This window comes from Ostrinia nubilalis, chromosome 30 (assembly GCF_963855985.1).
Source record: "Ostrinia nubilalis chromosome 30, ilOstNubi1.1, whole genome shotgun sequence".
In the NCBI taxonomy this organism is placed as follows: domain Eukaryota; kingdom Metazoa; phylum Arthropoda; class Insecta; order Lepidoptera; family Crambidae; genus Ostrinia; species Ostrinia nubilalis.
In genome coordinates, this window is record NC_087117.1 from 3,872,748 (window position 1) to 3,891,120 (window position 18,373).

General features: G+C 37.6%; 1 protein-coding gene across 1 annotated transcript; it reads right to left on the minus strand.

Annotated features, from left to right (window-relative positions):
• Positions 1-240: 240 nt before the first annotated feature.
• On the minus strand, positions 241-18,251 carry LOC135086166 (V-type proton ATPase subunit e 2-like). The gene is made up of 4 exons (XM_063980972.1): positions 18,055-18,251; positions 17,929-17,976; positions 16,352-16,439; positions 241-696 (listed from the first exon to the last, which is right to left on the minus strand). The coding sequence occupies exons 1-4, from the start codon at positions 18,150-18,152 to the stop codon at positions 667-669; spliced, it is 264 nt and encodes an 87-aa protein (XP_063837042.1). The 5' UTR covers positions 18,153-18,251; the 3' UTR covers positions 241-666.
• Positions 18,252-18,373: the final 122 nt, after the last annotated feature.

Genomic DNA, 18,373 nt, shown 5'->3' on the forward strand with positions numbered 1-18,373 from the left:
TCGAAAAAATCGTTTTATTCGAAGTATTCGAATACCATAAATTTTAGTATTCGAAATATTCGAATACCAATATCGAACGAATAATGCATGCCCTAACTATAATCGTACTACAAGTACCTCCTACATTCTTCGAAGTGGTTCTTATGATTGACAATTTCGTTCAATAAAACAATATTATAAAAGCAGCAAAACTTAGAAAGCTCTTGTTAAATGAATTAGTAGGATATTTAATAAAACATCTTTGTCAACTCACATAAATTTATTGAAATAAAATATTTATCTACAATTATTATTATTTAATACATTTTTACATACACTTTTCATTACAGCAACAACATGGAATGATATCCGCTTACAAAGTTTTTTTAAACATCAAAGTTAATGCCAATGTACATTTTAAATATATTTTCGTTATTTTATTAACTTCCAGAGGATTGTGACATTATATTACTCAAACTTAAGATAAAAACTTGAGCGTAGATTCACGCTTTTGATGAGTTGAGTTAAAATTACAAGTTTGAAACTTTGAATAGGTATATTGACCAGAAGGAAGGTTAGTGTGTAAATTTTTATCTTGATACGGATCTCTTGTTATTCTTACATACAATTGGTAGGAAAATAAGCAATAAATTACTTAAGGTATTGAAGACTGTTTCTTCATTCGATTTAACCTTGGGTTTTGTTGAAGTCGTTTCCCTGTAACAAAAGAAAACGCATGTTAAAATAATAAAAACTTGTGTGTATAAGTGGCCACAGATAAATTACGTCACACGAATTTCATGATTTTCGAACCACGTCATTGTCACAGCTGGTCACATTTGTGATCATCATCATCATCATTTCAGCCATGAGGCCCACTGCTGAACGTAGGCCTCCCCCAATGATTTGCATGTTGTTGACATAGGGTGGTCCAAACACAAACGCCGGACTCGGTGCTTATTTTGTTTGCAATTAGCATCATAGCTCATGAGTGAGCACTACTGAGTGAGGACATAGCAGGAAGGCGCTGGATTCAGGCCGCTACCAACCGGTCAACATGGAAATACAAATCGAAGAGGAAATATTTTTGGCGTACAAAATGTCTACAATTCACTGTGCTCCTTTTCCACTCCAAACTGCCATAAAAGTTTACTAACATTGTCGGTTCAATTCGAACGCGAGCCAAATAGCTTCCATACACAGACCACTTGGCCTTACAGAAAGTAGCATTAAGTCAGAAAAGTAATTTATTTTCTGCAAATAGGCTTTTAAAACGGCGCTTTATGCGTTTCAGCAGGCCTCCGTCACTCGCCTATGCCGGCCGAGATAATTACCTACAGCGCGCGACAACTTCAAGTTGCAAATCAGTCAAGGCCGCCACGCGCCGTGACGCGCCTGTGAGCACACGCGTATTTCTATACACGCTCGGTCGATTATCGTCGCAATCAAGGTTTATTGTTCCAACAGCACTGTTATTCTTCTTTAATGGAAAATCGTAATATTTAGGAATAATAATTAACTGTAGTAATTTAAATAATTAAAAAAAACTACACTTTAAATAATTTTGAAATACCTACTTATGACAAAAAACTGTAGCAAAAAAATTATTTAGCTAATAAAAACATTAACTTTACTTCACCGTGTCTATTTTCCGACACTACACCTTTTTAAACTGTGTGTCCAATTTCGAATTATCGCAACACTGAAGTTTATTAATAGGTACTTTAGAGATGGTACGATTATAAAAACACCACTAGATTAAAGTTTACCAATCGTAAATACAATAAATGCTTCTTAAAATTAAGATTTTATTTATTTTAATTTGCTTATTCAACCCTGACGCTTGAGCTGTGAGGTAGATCAATTCTGAACATAAAAAAATTGCGGTCTTGTGAGCGTAGTGTAAGGTGCGATTTCGAATGCACCATGTGCGTTGGATATTTTGCATTATTATTATTACCGTTAAAATGTCGGCATCTGATCCTACACAAAGGAGTGCAATTTCTGTTGCTACTATTATGTATTCTGTGGTTTCAGTAACGTTACCTCTGCTTCGGGAAAATAAATTGGCCAGCGCAGAGAAGAAGCAGCGCAAGAAATTCAGACACCTTTATTAACTTAATGATTCAGTTATTTCTACACTTTCATCCGGGTCTAGACGGGTTTAACGCGTAATGTAATGTATCGTGTAATGTAATGGAAATAGTATGGGCAGCACGTTACATGTAAATCCACAGGTTACCCGTAATCTTACATTACACCCGTCTGGACTCGGCTTTCTGAGTTTATAGCAATGATGGGTGTAGTGTATAGACATTTGTCTCGAGCGCATACGTCACAGCCTAGTCGGCGGTGGGGGCATTCGGCGTCCGACCGTGGTGCGGGCAGGTCGTGCTGTGTGCGTAGGCGAGCCAAATAATAATCTAATGGCGGAGATAAAGGTGTACAATACAATGGCGACGAGGATTAAAAAGGAGTGTATAAAAAAAAAAAAAAAGAAGTGAGTAGGTACACGTATAAGTTAGTTATAAATTAACTCACGGAACATTATTAATCTCAAACAAAGTACCTATCTATTTAGATTGTGCTTAAATATGAAGTGTTTACTTTATATTTTCTCAGCCACCAAAGTGTAAATGTGTGAAGAGTGATATTCCCGTTGTAATAATAAAGATAAGTGATGGTGTTTTTAAAATTAATTTATCGATCGGAAATAACGAAAATACTTTTTGTTGTGTGTGTGTTTTGCAGTAAAACGATTCTTAATATTTTACGTTAGTAACATGTACCTACATTAAGAAGTGGCTAATATAACACACTCACGAAAATAAGCGGAAAAGTAATAATCAGTAAAATATTAAAATAATTTATTTTATACTGAAAGTTAATCTGGTCTGCGCATAGAAATATGACAGGAATTTATGACATAGTCATAAAATATGTTATGGGCTAGGTAAATATCTATTTTAACAATCAAATTACCAGCAAAAGTTTAATTACCTATCCAGTAATACAATTACGTAAAATACAGCAGATACATGCAACGTAATTAACTAGAGGAATGCTGGGATCGATCACTATCCAATAACGGTATTTATTTTTAAATTATTGATTAAATTAAAATGTTTGATGCAATACACTCAAACCAAATTAGCAGTACCCATTTTGTCTATGCTTAAAATTGGTTAATGCCATGGAAATGAATTATTTAATTACTAATTGTTGTACAAATCTAGATTAGTATAAACATGTTGGTGATATTTTAATATAAAATAAATTACCTTTTCCGCTCGATGGCGTATGGTGACTATAGTCACTATTAAAAATAAATCGTAGTGTTATGGCAATTTATTTATTGACTTACCATAAGCGTAGGTGTATAATTATAACCCAGGTGTTAGTACTATCTATTTACTTTAATCGAGAAATGAATGAATGGAAATATTTATTTGAAATAAAACTCGTTTCACTGTTATTGATTATTATCTTGTTATATCAATATTTAGAATAAACATACGAAGATTTGTCTGTTGGCACTTTGAGTTTACAACATGTAAACGATTATGTTCACAATACCATTACCTATCTAAAGGTGCTTACTAACGGCAAAATGTCGTTACCTCATCACATAATAAAATAAATTGAATTAACAAAATAAATAATTCGCAAGGATTATACATTTACATTTATTTTTGAAACGTTTACAAACTATAACACCAACCTACGCACACATCAACCTATGCACACAAATTATAGAAGTAACATAGCAGTATATGCTGGACATTAAATTGTTAACAGCAGTTATAAATTGAACATTAAATTGTTAGCAGCAGTATAATATGCTGGACATTAAATTGTTAATAGCAGTTATAAACTGAAAATTAAATTGTAAGCAGCAGTATATGCTGGACATTAAATTGTTAACAGCAGTTATAAACTGAACATTAAATTGTTAGCAGCAGAATATGCTGGACATTAAATTGTTAGCAGCAGTATAATGCTGGACATTAAATTGTTAATAGCAGTTATAAACTGAACATTAAATTGATAGCAGCAGTATATGCTGGACATTAAATTGTTAACAGTAGTTATAAACTGAACATTAAATTGTTAATAGCAGTTATAAACTGAACATTAAATTGTTAGCAGCAGTATATGCTGGACATTAAATTGTTAACAGTAGTTATAAACTGAACATTAAATTGTTAGTAGCAGTATATGCTGGACATTAAATTGTTAACAGCTGTTATAAACTGAACATAAATTGTTAGCAGCATTATATGCTGGATATTAAATTGTTAACAGCAGTTAAAAAACTGAACATTAAATTGTCAGCAGCAGTATATGCTGAATATTAAATTGTCAGCAACAGTATATGCTGAACATTAAATTGTCACATAAGAGCATTATAATGTTGAACATTAAATTGTTATCAGCAGTATAATAATATGCTGACCATTAAATTGTTAACAGCAGTATATGCTGAACATTACATTGTTACATTAGAGTAGATAAATACTGAAATTGAAATGGTTACTTAAGAGCAGTATACTGAATATTGTATAATTAATTATATAATACAATCTGTTGAATACTGAAGTAAATAATATTGTTCAGTCAATCAATATAATATAATGTCGATATACCTATTCTATTAAAAAAAAAAACATATTAAAATCTACACTATCCAAACAAGGTTTAGTGATGATGAAATCAGCCAATAGAATATTAAATTGCGATTAGGCATTAAATTGCAATGAAGCATTAAATTGCAATGAGGCATTAAATTGCTATGACGCATTAAATTGCGATGACGCATTAAATTGCGATGACGCATTAAATTGCATTGAGGCATTAAATTGCTATGACGCATTAAATAGCGATGACGCATTAAATTATAATGAGGCATTAAATTGCAATGAGGCATTAAATCGCTATGACGCATTAAATTGCGATGACGCATTAAATTGCAATGAGGCATTAAATTGCTATGACGCATTAAATTGCGATGACGCATTAAATTGCAATGAGGCATTAAATTGCTGTGACGCATTAAATTGCGATGGTGCATTCAAGTGCAATGACATATTAAATTGTGATGTGAGGCATTTAATTGCGAAGACATCATAAAGTGGGTAGATAGGACTTGATTGCAATTTTTAGTTGTATCAGTGTACCTACCATGGAAAAATCATTCTTGTCAAGAGTAAGTACGGCTAAGTAGACTTACGCCCGTATTCACAAACGATGCTGCTTAAGTTAAGCAGCAAATCTAACGCACAGCGTTGAATAAAGCTCTGTGATTGGTTCGTTCATGTGTCACCCTGTGCGTCCATGCGCACTGTGGGACCTCATAGTAATGTTATTCTTTGGAAGAGTTAGATTGTGATGGGGAGACAGTCTCCGTTTTAGTTATATTTTCAACGCAACTGTGACTTTTAACATAGGTGGTACTGAAGCAGACTAATTTATGAATGTGTCTCCCTAAACACTTGACATTGGCAGAATTACTGCGGCAATAAAAAACGTGGGATAGTAAAAAGAAAAAAAAACAGGTGGAACAAATGATGTTAAGTTCGAATAGCATCTATGCGCTTATAACGACTTTTAAACATTGCAAGTTTGCTTCTGTCTGAGGTAATATTTGAATCTCACGAAATAAAAAGGAGGTTAATGCAGATTATTAGTAAGTGTCACTTTCTGAGATACAAATAATATTGATATTAATACGTATAATTGTTAAAACGCTTATGTATACCTATTTATAAGAGATAATACGTAGTAAGGAGCATGCCGCGCGACCTCTCAGGCGTCCTCTTCTTCTGTCACTTGTGTGTTCCAACCTTGGACGAATAAACCACAATAAGACATGACTAGCGATAGATATTTACTTATCGCGTGACCTTTAGCGAGTGACGGAAGCCTTGAAAGTCCATCCAATTGGCTTTCACCTATGGTCCCTATCACGGATCATCAGATCACAAAAAACTAAAGCGAGATGTGACAAGGAGGCATGGCCAGTGACGCAGCAATATGCCAAACAGAACACATTGCTCGCGATAGCAATGTGCCATGAAGTTGACGTTTTATGTATAAATAAACAGTTTATACTTATTGCTTGCGTAGTACAAAATATTATTCGCACAATGAGTACTGATATTGTGTTGAGTACTGACGTTGAGCACATTGAGTGGATAATGAGCACAACCAAATTAAAAAAAAAAAAAAAAAAAAAAAAAAAAACGTAATCGTAATTGACTGCGTATGTAGTGGTGCTGTATGCTATGTACGTACATTACTATGGCAACGAATAGTCGTACTGAATGCATCGTGTGCATTCTGTGCATGACACACACTCTTCGCGAAGTATTGTTTTTGTTTTGATTACCTTGTGTGTATGAATTCCTAACGCGACACTGGGTTTCGAAATCAGCGCATTGGTTGGCATTTCTCTAGATCTGCATGGAAATGGGAGATATTCAGATAAGTATATCGTTCGTTCGTTTCAGCCGAAGGACGTCCACAGCTGGACGGGGGCCTCCCCCAAGGATTTCCAGAAAGACCGGGCCTGCGCCGCCGGCATCCAGGCACATAATTGTAAGCATATTATATTATGTATTATAATATAATATCAGTAGAGAAAGTTCAGCTATCAAGTGAGAAAATCATACATTTCCCACAATAAATCAGGCACTGTTTAAAGTTAGAGAGAAGAGATTGAATAGTCACCTGGAGCTCATACATAACTCGAAAGGGACTATTCATTCATAAACATGCTGATGATGTATGGAATTACATGTGCTCCTGCAATATTCCATGTAGGTAACCCTGGATGGAGATTCTACACTTGTCACATACGAGTATTACTATAGATAATATTGTCGGTCAAAAGAAAACTGTGAATATCTTAATACGAAAGTTCAGTTTCTTGAACACGAACATGGAGTCATCCCTCTGAAAAAATATTGTAGTTAATAATGATTTTGGAGCACCGACCAACATCACAGAACTACAAAGTTTTATTGGCCTGGTCAGCGAGGTAGGAAAATGGATTCCTCACTTGGCAACGATCACGAGGCCATTATAGGGGCTGTTGCGACAGAAGTAGGGTAGGGTATAATATAACCGATATTAAAGAAGCTGTGGGTAGCCGACAACATGCTTTTGTGATAAATTAAACGCGGCCCGTCAGGGCCAGCCACGGCAACATCAGCCATGACGTCCATGAGCCATGGGTTTTTACAACCTTGAATATAAAATATTGATGATGACTGTTAAAGGTCCTGTAGTGTACGCTGTATTAGTACAGTGCAATGACAAGGGACCACAAAACATCGTTTTGGGGATAAAACTGGTGAGCGTCGTTGTTGCCAGACTGAAAAGAATGTGCTGTGGTATGAGCGGTCGAGCACTTACTCAATAATATATTTTTATACTAAAAATAATAGCAGTTGGAAATAATATTGGGTTCCTGGGTCAAACCTGGTGCCCACATAAAGGTGTTAAAATTGAGGTTTTATGGGATAAAGTAAAGTGCAGCCTTGAAAGGAATAATTCAAGCAGACCTAGCACTTTGCAAACTAACAAAATGTGATAGAGCATAATTACACATTTACCAACTATATTTTATCCACTTTCAACTATCAACTTACCTTTAGATTTTGATAGCATGAAATCGCAAAAAAAAAAAACGTTAATTACTAAATACGGTACTTTAAAGTGGATTATTTTTATTTTATTTAAATTATTATTCCATGAAATAATTATTTTCTTTAAAACAAGGAAAGGGTTGTAGTGTCTATAGCATAATGATGTATTATATCTATGCTATCATCTCAAGTGACTCAGTGGAGGTAAAGCATAGGGACAAGGAAATGAAGGAATAATGTAAGGTATATACAGATAGGAAGAGAAAAGAAAAAGAAATGCGAGTTAAAACCAGGGGATAAAGTTTACATAAATAATTGTTTCAAAAAACTAAAAAACACGCTTGTAGATAAACAGAATATCTTAAGACGAATCTAATGAGGCCAAACTCGATATGTTGACTAAAAGGCAATCCAAGGTTCCATCAGCCACTTTTTAGTCCCATCATCGGATCAGCTCGATGGAACCATAGTATTATATTGTCATATAAATGTACATTTAATTGCCAATTTTCATGATGTATCATCAGAAGTGCGTGTAATTCAGATTCTTAGACTTTATTACATAGATCGTTAAAAGACTTGCAAGTCGACCTAATAAAAGCGTGTTAAAAATATGACTAGAGAAAATAAATTGAGTTTGAATCGCGACATTACACACAGTAACTAAAAGTATAGGAGGATATTCAAATACATTCAAAACTATAAAAAAAAAAAAAAAAAAAAAGAGTACTAGGACATTGGAAAGTGATGGACCAGAATGAGGGTGATTAATCAGAAGCTAATAGTAATATAATGGATATTTAAAATAGTAAAACAGTGAAGCAATAATGATCAAATGATTAAAACAAAGCGCCTAATGAAGAAGCGCCTCAAAATTTAATTAAATAATAAATTGTATTTATTTCAAATTAAAACAAGGAAGGGATGTAGTGTATAGACATTTGTCTCGAGCGCATACGTCACAGCCTAGTCGGCGGTGGGGGCATTCGGCGTCCGACCGTGGTGCGGGCAGGTCGTGCTGTGTGCGTAGGCGAGCCAAATAATAATCTAATGGCGGAGATAAAGGTGTACAATACAATGGGGAAACACAGTCTAGAGTGTAGATGTTTTTTCATAGAGGTAGAGCAGTCTTTCCCAAAGTGGGCGATAACGCCCCCTTGTGGGCGCTGCAGGCTTAAAAGGGGGCGGTAAGAGACCCAGAAAAAAATCGGGACGTTGTGTAGGGGCTTGGGAGGCGTCATCTACTAGGAGGACTCTTAGACATCGACTGAACTCGACTCTTGACTACAAAAATGGGGGGCGCTAAAAAGTAATTTATTCTCAAAGTGGGCAGTAGACTAAATAAGTTTGGGAACCACTGAGGTAGAGGATAATTATAATGGATCGTAACCACGCATGACAGGAACACATTGTCATCATCAGGTCATTTGGTTTGTACTGCAGAAACACGACTTCATTTTACAAGAGGCAAACGGAGGGCTTGGCCTACACTCCCCACACTGGCTAGACGAGTTAGGGTTGTTAGGGAGGTCTGATTTACACATATTTTTCCCATAATCGCCTCTTACAACATCCACGGGAAGAGTGGGGATTGACCCATTTTAGGCCTGGTTTTCATCAAAGCGGAGATGGAGATGTGGAAATAACGAACTTCATTGGTTTTTAAAACACATCTCTCCCCCCCATTTCGGTGGAAACCGAGCCTAACAGGGAGTTCGTTACTCGGGAACCGTAACTTCAGTATTTTAGACAATTTTAGTATGTGAGTATTTGGTATCTGTTTCGGTAAGTGGTCTGTGTGCATACGCAAAAAAAGTGCATCACGCATTCACGTGTCATATTTCACGTGTGACTGCCACTCGTGTTGGCAGAGTGCACTGCATGATCTTTGAATGCGGATTGCAGTCGCGTACGAATTGAATTCTTTGCATTTTCTGTTAATCAAGGTATTTCTTGGCTACAGTTCGAATTCGAACTCATCATTGGTCTTCAGTGTGCTTAGTGCTAGTTTGCATTGAACGTTGTCGCTAGCGAGTGCGTCAAATAAATCTATGAAGAAAGACTAATGCCCGTTTTCACCATCAATCCCTTATTTTTAAGTGACCCCATAGAAAACAAAATGTCTGTTATATGTTACCACATAGGGGTCACTTAAAAATTAATTCAGTTGTTGGTCCAATGACAGTTTAACTATCACAACAAACTTGGACTTCATTGGTTGGGTTATTGGCGGTCAAGCTGTAGATACTGGCTACATAGGAGTTGCAGCGGTGGGAATACGAGTCGTCCCGTTGGCTACAGTTGGTTAACGGGACTATTCCCATCGCTGCAACTCCTGTGTAGCCAGGATCTACAGCTTGACCGCCACTAAAAACCCAACCAGTGAAGGCCAAGTTTGTCCCGGGAGTGTTACATTGGACCCGCAAGGAAATTAATCAGAAGAACATAGAAAGAGTTGGAAGTTAAGGTTAGTAAGAACCTGTCACTTCATTGACGAAGTAACTACATTCAAAAACCAACCAAGATAAATGTGAATTATTATTTCACGTATTGTCTGCTCGGATTCTCCCAAGAAATGCTACGTTTTTTCACTTTCATTAGCATACACACTGAAGGTTAGCACACACATTACATCTTACGAGAACGTGACAGTATTGTCGTTTTTGGATGACGTATGCGCAGGTAAATACATCAATTGATACAAAATACTTTTTACGATATTTTTAGAATAATTAATAATTTGTCTAACAAAATAAGATATTTTTTGTGAGCTCCAACAGGCGTAAACCAAGCGTAAGTATAATGACGAATAGGCGATGTAGGTAGTAGCACCCAGGGTTCCTGGATACACGTCTTTGGGTTTTGTTGTCAACTTTTTGTTCACTTTGGGTATCATGAACTATTTGACGCTGACTGTACTTTTAAAAAGCACTATTAGACTTAGGCGTAGACCATAGATTTTTAGTTGGCCGATAGTTGTGCCCAATTTTAAATTGTATGAAGAATCGGCCAAATCAAATAGGTGTAATGTGCGCACTCCCATACATGCCCATACTGATCAACTGCCCGACTAAACTATCGGCCGACGAAAAATCAACGGTCTATTGCGCCTAGGCTTACACGTCCCAGTATTAACCCTCCCACTGCTTCGGGACAATAAATGGCCCAGTGCTGAGAAGAAGCAGGGCAAGAAACTCAGTCACTATTGTATATCACTAACAATAACAATTCCACCTGAATAGAAGTTCGATCGAATCGCGAGCGCCACAATAACATTCGTTCATTTGTTGAACGACGGCTGACTAGTTCCGAGGCCGGCATTCATTGGCGACCGTCCGCCGATATATTTAGAGTAAGTAGAACTCAAGGATCAAGGGTAGGAGAGGTTCACGCAACAGCTACCAGAAAACAAAAACACATCACAAGATGCTCTATGTATTTAACTACTAGCTTTCCGGCCGCGGCTTCGCCCGCGTAGAATTTTGTCTGTCACAGAAAAACCTTATCGCGCGCGTCTCTGTTTCAAAAGCCGGGATAAAAACTATCCTATGTCCTTTCCCGGGACTTAAACTATCTCTATGCCTTTCATCAAAATCGCTTCAGTGGTTTAGGCGTGAAAGCGTGACAGACAGACAGAGTTACTTTCGCATTTATAATATTAGTATAGATAGATGGTTGTCCAACAATGACTGTCCCAGCTGTGACATTGACAGGAGGGCGTTTAAACTCGTTTATATTAGTTCCCAATTTCGTTCCTTTCAGCCAAATGACTAATCTAAAACAAGGACAAAGGCCTCCCCCAAGGTTTTCCACAATTAACGGTCCAGCGCTGCCCGCATCCGGGCTCTTCCCGCGACCGTTCCTAATTTCGCCACGTTTGAAAACACTGAAATGACATTTACAGGAGGACGCTACTATCAATACATAATAGTTCCGTTTTGCCAGTTGACGTTTCAGAATCGTTCAACTATAGTGATGGCAGAATAAAATTGATGCCATCATATTTTGAACTTCAGCGAGATAAGAGAAAAATCTTTTCTACTATTTCTTCTCCTAGTTAAGGGGTTAAATTGGTTTTCTAAAAGAGACTAATGCCTGTTTTCACTATCAGTCCCTAATTTTTAAGTGGGGTCTATGGTAACCCTAACAGGAATTTTGTTTTCATAGGGGTCAATTAAAAATTAGGGATTGATGGTGAAAACGGGCATTAATTCCAAACCCGTGTCTCCCCTGAATTGTTTCAGGGGACTGTCAAGAATATGGTATTGTTTGATAAGAAGAAATCTATCTCCGCCTAAGTAGTAGCCCTATCTTTTAACTCAGCCAGTGCCTGAGGTATGATAGCGGCACGGGAGGGTGTTTTTTAGACTGAATGAGTAAGCAGTGTCACCCAGTCCCAAAGCAACTGGTAACTAGTTTTAAGCGGCTTCATCCAGGAAGATAGATCCTGTGTCCTGATCAGGTCGTAAATTCAGTCAGTAATTAAACGGGAATATTCCCACCTCTCGTTCCCACCGCTGCAACTAATGTGTAGCCAGGATCTACTGCCCGTGCCGCTCCTATATCTCAAGCACTGACTTACTAAACCAGTGGTTCTTAACCGGTGGTCCGCGGACCACTGGTGGTCCCTGGAGGCATTCCAAGTGGTCCACGAAGTGCACTTGCACACCTTGGTCAAAACCAATTTTAACAGATTTTTGCAGTCAAACTGGTTTTGACCGATTGAGGTGGTCCCTGACAAGACAGAAATTTGGTAAAAAGGTCCCTCATGACTTAAAGGTTAAGAACCACTGTACTAAACTAACTAGTGAAGGCCGCGGAAAGAACCTGGATGCGGGCAGTGCAGGACCGGCCAAGGATCTCCTTGGGAGTGAGATCTTTGTTCAGCAATAGTTCAAACAAATGACTGTCAACTTCGAAAACAAAAACAAATCTTGACTAAACGACAATGCACTACCAACTGCATGTTTATTTAGGTATTTTACCCCAGATAAATAGAAATACGCGCAATAAAACCTCTTTACTATGCGCCCGCGCACGCAGTAGTCGCGGGAACGATAAAACGGCAAGTTTATTTCTGGCGGTCAATGTCAATCGAGTTACGTTGCACGTACAGTCAGCATCAAATAAATCGTGACACCCAAAGTACTATCCGTTCGCGATAAGTTTGCCGCTGGCGATATGACGTCACTCGAAAGGAAGCGTCTATAACTATAGCAAACTATATAGAAAATATTCTTTATTTATTAATATTGATAAAAATGTGTATTTGCGTAAAATAAGACACATTAATTGCGTTTAATCACTAACTAATTGCGTTTAATCACTAACTAATTGCGTTTAATCGTGGTTGGGGGAGGGGACGCGCATTCCACGGACCAGTAGCCAAAAAGTTCCCAACACGTCTTTGTTACAACAGGCTAGTTTCCTAAAAAAAATTTTTAGTCCGTCTGTATTATCAAAAAAAAATTACACGAGTATTTTTATTTGTCAATCAAACAAGCCTAGCAATTACGAAGTTATGGTGCGTTGAAGTTCTGCATGACGTCACAAAGTGCTACACTTTTAATCACGCCTTGATGTCACTCTTCTTTTGAACTTTATCTTTATCTCTCTCAATTTTCATTAGTTTTGGTAACTAAACTAAATTAACTGACGGACTAATTCAAACCCTTGGTTTTTTACTCAGGAAACATCCCTATTGGTATAAGGTTGTTCATCTTTTTGGCCACTTTGGGTGTCACGAACTATTTGAACCTGACTGTACTACAACTAGCACCTAGTTGATCACTGTGGCCTCTAGGTACGTAGTCATAATAATACATGCCATTATGTAACAACAATAAATATAGTACAGTCTGATATACTATTCCCACCTCTCGTCCCCACCGCTGCAACTCCTGTGCAGCCAGGATCTACAGCTTGACCTCCAATAGAAACCCAACCAGTGAAGGTCAAGTTTGTCCCGGGGGAAAGTTAAACTGTCTGATAATATTATGCAGTCGACTGTACTAGCCTTCGCGTGACTAGACGTGTGTAATTGTGTACGAGTTTATGACGTGTGAAGTGTCCATTTTTAACTTAACAGACTTTGTATTTGTGACTTTGTATCTGAATAAAACAAAATAAATAAAAACGGAGAGATTCTTAAATAGTACCGTGTTGTGTCCTATAGTGCTTAGTTTGGAACAGGACAATGCAGTACATTAGTATTTTATCATCATCATCATTTCAGCCATAGGACGTCCACTGCTGAACATAGGCCTCCCCCAATGCTTTCCACGTTGATCGATTGGTAGCGGCCTGCGTCCAGCGCTTCCCTGCTACCTTTACGATGTCGTCGGTCCACATTGTGGGTGGACGTCCCACGCTGCGCCTTCCGGTACGCGGCCTCCATTCCAGAACCTTGCTGCCCATTTAGGGTTGCCAGGCGTCCGTCTTTAGCCGGACATGTTTGGCTTTTTACGGTCTTGTCCGGCCTGTCCGGCGGCTTTTTGTGGCCTGCTGCGCCAGGCGAAAGTTGAGCCACAGAATAATATGAAGCGCACGCATCAGGATGTTATGTTGGGCAACCGATGATACGATGACAGTACTCACTCGTGAGCTATGACACTAATTGATTTTGGACCTGGCAACCCTAGCCCCATCGGCCGTCAGTTCTGCGTACTATGTGCCCTGCCCATTGCCACTTCAGCTTGCTAATCCGTCGGGCTATGTCGGCATTAGTATTTATTATTATTTAAACATTTCATTATACCTACTGAGAAAGTGCAACACTCCTCACAGAATAAATGACAAATGCGCGTGCGGCTTGCTCACGTGACAGATAAAATTAATTTATTGATTGCCAGTGTGTGTGCTAGATATTTGAAGGACAGTACGAGATAAGATCTGTCGCTGCCGGTAGATGGATCTACCAGAAATGTCTCGCAAAAGTTTCTTTAATTTTTTTTAACTTATTAAATTAAAGTTTTACATGAAAATAGACACATATTTTTTAGTCCGTCAATTTTAATATAAAAAAAGATTGGACACGTACTATATTTTGAATTGTCAATCAAACAAATAATTACAAAGTTATAGTGCGTTGAAGTTCCGCGCAACGTCAAAAAGTGCTGCACTTTTACGCACTCACTGACGTCACGGGCCTTTTCTTTAGAACTTGGGCACGCTTTATCTCTTTACATTTTCATTAGTTTTAAAAAGTGAAAAATACGTGTCTAGTAGTTTTTAATAGGCTAACTGACGGACTAATTAAAACTCTTGCTTTTTTACCCAGGAAACATCCTTGATCTTGAGACTGCAGTAATACAGTTGCTGATTTTTCATTGAGAGAGCATAATTTATTAAGTAGGGTATAATTACAAAGACATTATAAATCAAAAAAAGTTTAAAGGACTATAAATATTAATTTTCAATCATGCCTAGTTTAAATTTTTGCAAAGCTATCGCAATACATAGTTAACAAAGCCACAGTGTTTTAGGTCCCACTTCTGTGTACTAAATTAATTAGGTAATTACTGTAACAATAGTAAATGTGTGTGTGTAAATAAATAAATAAAAATTGAATCCATTGATTGTTCATTCATTATACAATGTTGATTGCCCATGTAGTGTGTTTTGTAGTCAGCATGTTAAGACTCTTCCAGTTACATTAAAAAATTTTAAGAATAACAAAGTACAGCTTTGTCAAAACTTTTAGGTCTGAGGTTTTCTAGGAAACTAACATTGCCTTTGAAAACGTAGCAGCAAGGTTCTGGAGTGAAGGCCACGCATCGAAAAACGCACTTTGAGGCGTCCATCCACAAGGTGGACCGTCGACGTCATAAATGTAGCAGGAAGACCGGCAGGATGCACTTGTAACATGTTGTTGTACATTCAGATTCTTAAAAGCGGCTAAATCGCCGGTCACCGATGGTAGAAGTAACATTGTGTTGACTATTAGACTTATGATGAGTCTGAGGAATTTGTTTGAATAAATAATTGAAGAAAAAATACCCCCCCGCCACACACACATACACAACACATCTACACTTTTACACACAACAGCACAAACCCAACATCCTTTTCATCTTTTGTGTACTTATCATATTTTGATTTATTGCTTTTAGCTTAGCCATACTAATTCTACCTGTAAATCTTTACCCCCTTACTAATAAAACTTACACACTCGTTGAACAGTGTTTTATAGTGACGTTTAGTATGGAAATGTCATTTTAAAACAGTGTTCAACAACTGTGTTACTTTTTATTAGTAAGGGGGGTATTCTTTCCTCCACAGGACAGGCTTTGCCTAGTGTGGAGGTCTGTCTTTTAATTATTGTATTATTTGATTCAGGCAATAAATATTTTCATTTTCATTCATTTAATTTTCATTTTCAGTGATATCAAATTTTGTAAAATATTAAAGTTTTTTTTCAGAGCTCGGCCTCTTGCGCCCGTGGCATTTTGCTTGCCCTGCCACCTTGTATAGTCCGGTCGCCGAGCACATACAATTTCTTGACCCCAAGCTACCCATCCTTATCGCTCGCGCGTAATTATATTGCTGTCGCGACTGTGCGACGGGCGGCCGCAGTGAGTGTGCGAGCGCGACAGCAACATAATTACGCGCGAGCGATAAGAATGGGTAGCTTGGGGTCATTGGACGAAATTCTACATGCTCGGCGACCGGGCTTTAGATACCCCACTGGTTTTAACATAGCAATAGCTACGTATTGAACTTACCCAAGTTTGCGACATCCAGATTAGCGTCTCGTTGTTGAGTCTGGGCCCGATGAGCGGGTTCATTTGCGCCATGTACGCGCACAGCCAGCTGAAACGGACACATTCAATGTTTTAGCACAGAATAATAAAATAATAGGTACTACATTTTCGTAATAATCTTTCTAATTGTGCCTCTACACAGGTCCTCCCTAAGGTCCAAGAGGGATTTTAAGTATTATAGGAATTATTTATTTACTTTTTAGCAATAAAACACTAGGGTTCTATAGATATCAAAAATATAAACAAAGACAAGAGATACAAGAAAATAGAAAAGAGTAAAATAATAGAAATAAGGATATGCTTTCTGCACACTAACATTTGAATTGAAGAGTTTTTTTTATCCACAACGAGGAAGCTCTTGGCCTGTATCTCACCTGATGGTAAGTGATGATCAGGCCGAAGGTGGAAGCGAGCTTCACCCGGAATCCTCAACCACGGAGGAACTGGCTATCTTTACCTCTAACTGCCGGAACACAACAATGCTGTTAACATTGTTGTTATGGCGACAGACTTAGGTAAGATGGTGGTAGCTAGCCAGGCAGACTTGGAACAAGCCCTACCATCAACCAAACCAAACAGAAAATTCTGCCCCCACTAGGAATCGAACCCGGAACCTCTGCGTCTGAAGCAGGTGGTCTTACCACTACACCACAGAGGCAGTTAAAGAGTTTCGTTTCTTTGTTTGCTTAAACATGATAATCTCTGGAACTACAGGTCCGATTTGAAAATGTATTTTTCTGTTAGATAAGCCATTTATCGAGGAAGGCTTTGTGCTATAATAATATACCATCCCTCTAGAACCAATAGGAGTAGAGTATCAATGAAAAACGTTGTGACAGCAAGAAAAATTATTCAAAATGATTTTCACGCATAGAAAGTCACAGGCACAGCTAATAACAAATAATAAACAGAACTAAAATGGCCTTCACAAAGCTTTAAAACTAAAATGGTAATGGGCTGGCGTAGCTAGACACAAAGACACGGGGTGGACCATAACAGAAATGTAGGAGGCCCAAAGAAAGGTGGGCTAATGATATTTTGAGGACAGTACGAAACAATTGGCTCAACTTAGCTCAAGACGGCACAAAGAGGACGAAATAGAGGAGGCTTTCACCGATTAAGGAGCCACAATTTTTACAATGTGAAACAAATATAGCTACATTTATTTACCTGCAAGCCCCTGCATTGCATTCAAGGCACCCACTGAAAATCTGTTTTTTGGCGGCTATATTTTCTTATAAATTTTTTCTAGATGGTACTGAGCGGGTGACCTTATTATTATTCTGTTTAATGGCTTCAATTTTGGCAACTAATGTGTTAAATTTTTATGTATTTTTACTTTGGTATAATTTTGTAACAAGATTTTTTTTTCTTAGATATCTAATTTTGTCTAACATTCTCAAATGCCTTAGCAAAAGTTAAAACAAGAAATAATTAGGAAATAGTTGCCCAAGGGTCTATAATTTCAAGACTAAATTATACGATAGTGACTCATTAGTTCTCAATAATTTTATAAGGAAATAGAGCATAATACTTACAATAACCAGCACGTAGCTGCTGTTAGCATTAACACCACCTGGATGATCCTGAAATTCAACAAAAAATAGTAAGATTTGGGTCGTAAACTAGAATTTTGGATACGAAGAATTTAGACAAAAACTTACCCTCTGTTAGGACCCTTGGGGGCGAAGAAAGGGCAAACAATGCCAACTACACCCCACAGAACAGTGAAAACTGTGATGGGAACAAAAGAATAACCCATTTTGAGATTAAATTTACGATATTTTGCAAATTTATTATATCTCAATAAACATCACCTGCCCCAAGATGGAGGACTATTTGGCAATGTTGGCAGCACTGCTGACTGAACGTCGAAGTCATATGACAAATTGCGTTTAGTTCTTCAGCAGAACAAAAACCAACCTTGGCTGTGGCCTTCAGCTACAACAAGATTTAAAATTAATTTTAATGTGCAGTAGATAT

Coding starts and splice junctions, on each gene's coding strand:
- LOC135086166 (XM_063980972.1), bottom strand. CDS start 18,152: ATGGGTTATTCTTTTGTTCCCATCACAGTTTTCACTGTTCTGTGGGGT. Junction 17,977..18,054: donor CCCAAGGGTCCTAACAGAGG/GTAAGTTTTTGT, acceptor GTTGAATTTCAG/GATCATCCAGGTGGTGTTAA. Junction 16,440..17,928: donor GCAGCTACGTGCTGGTTATT/GTAAGTATTATG, acceptor TGTCCGTTTCAG/CTGGCTGTGCGCGTACATGG.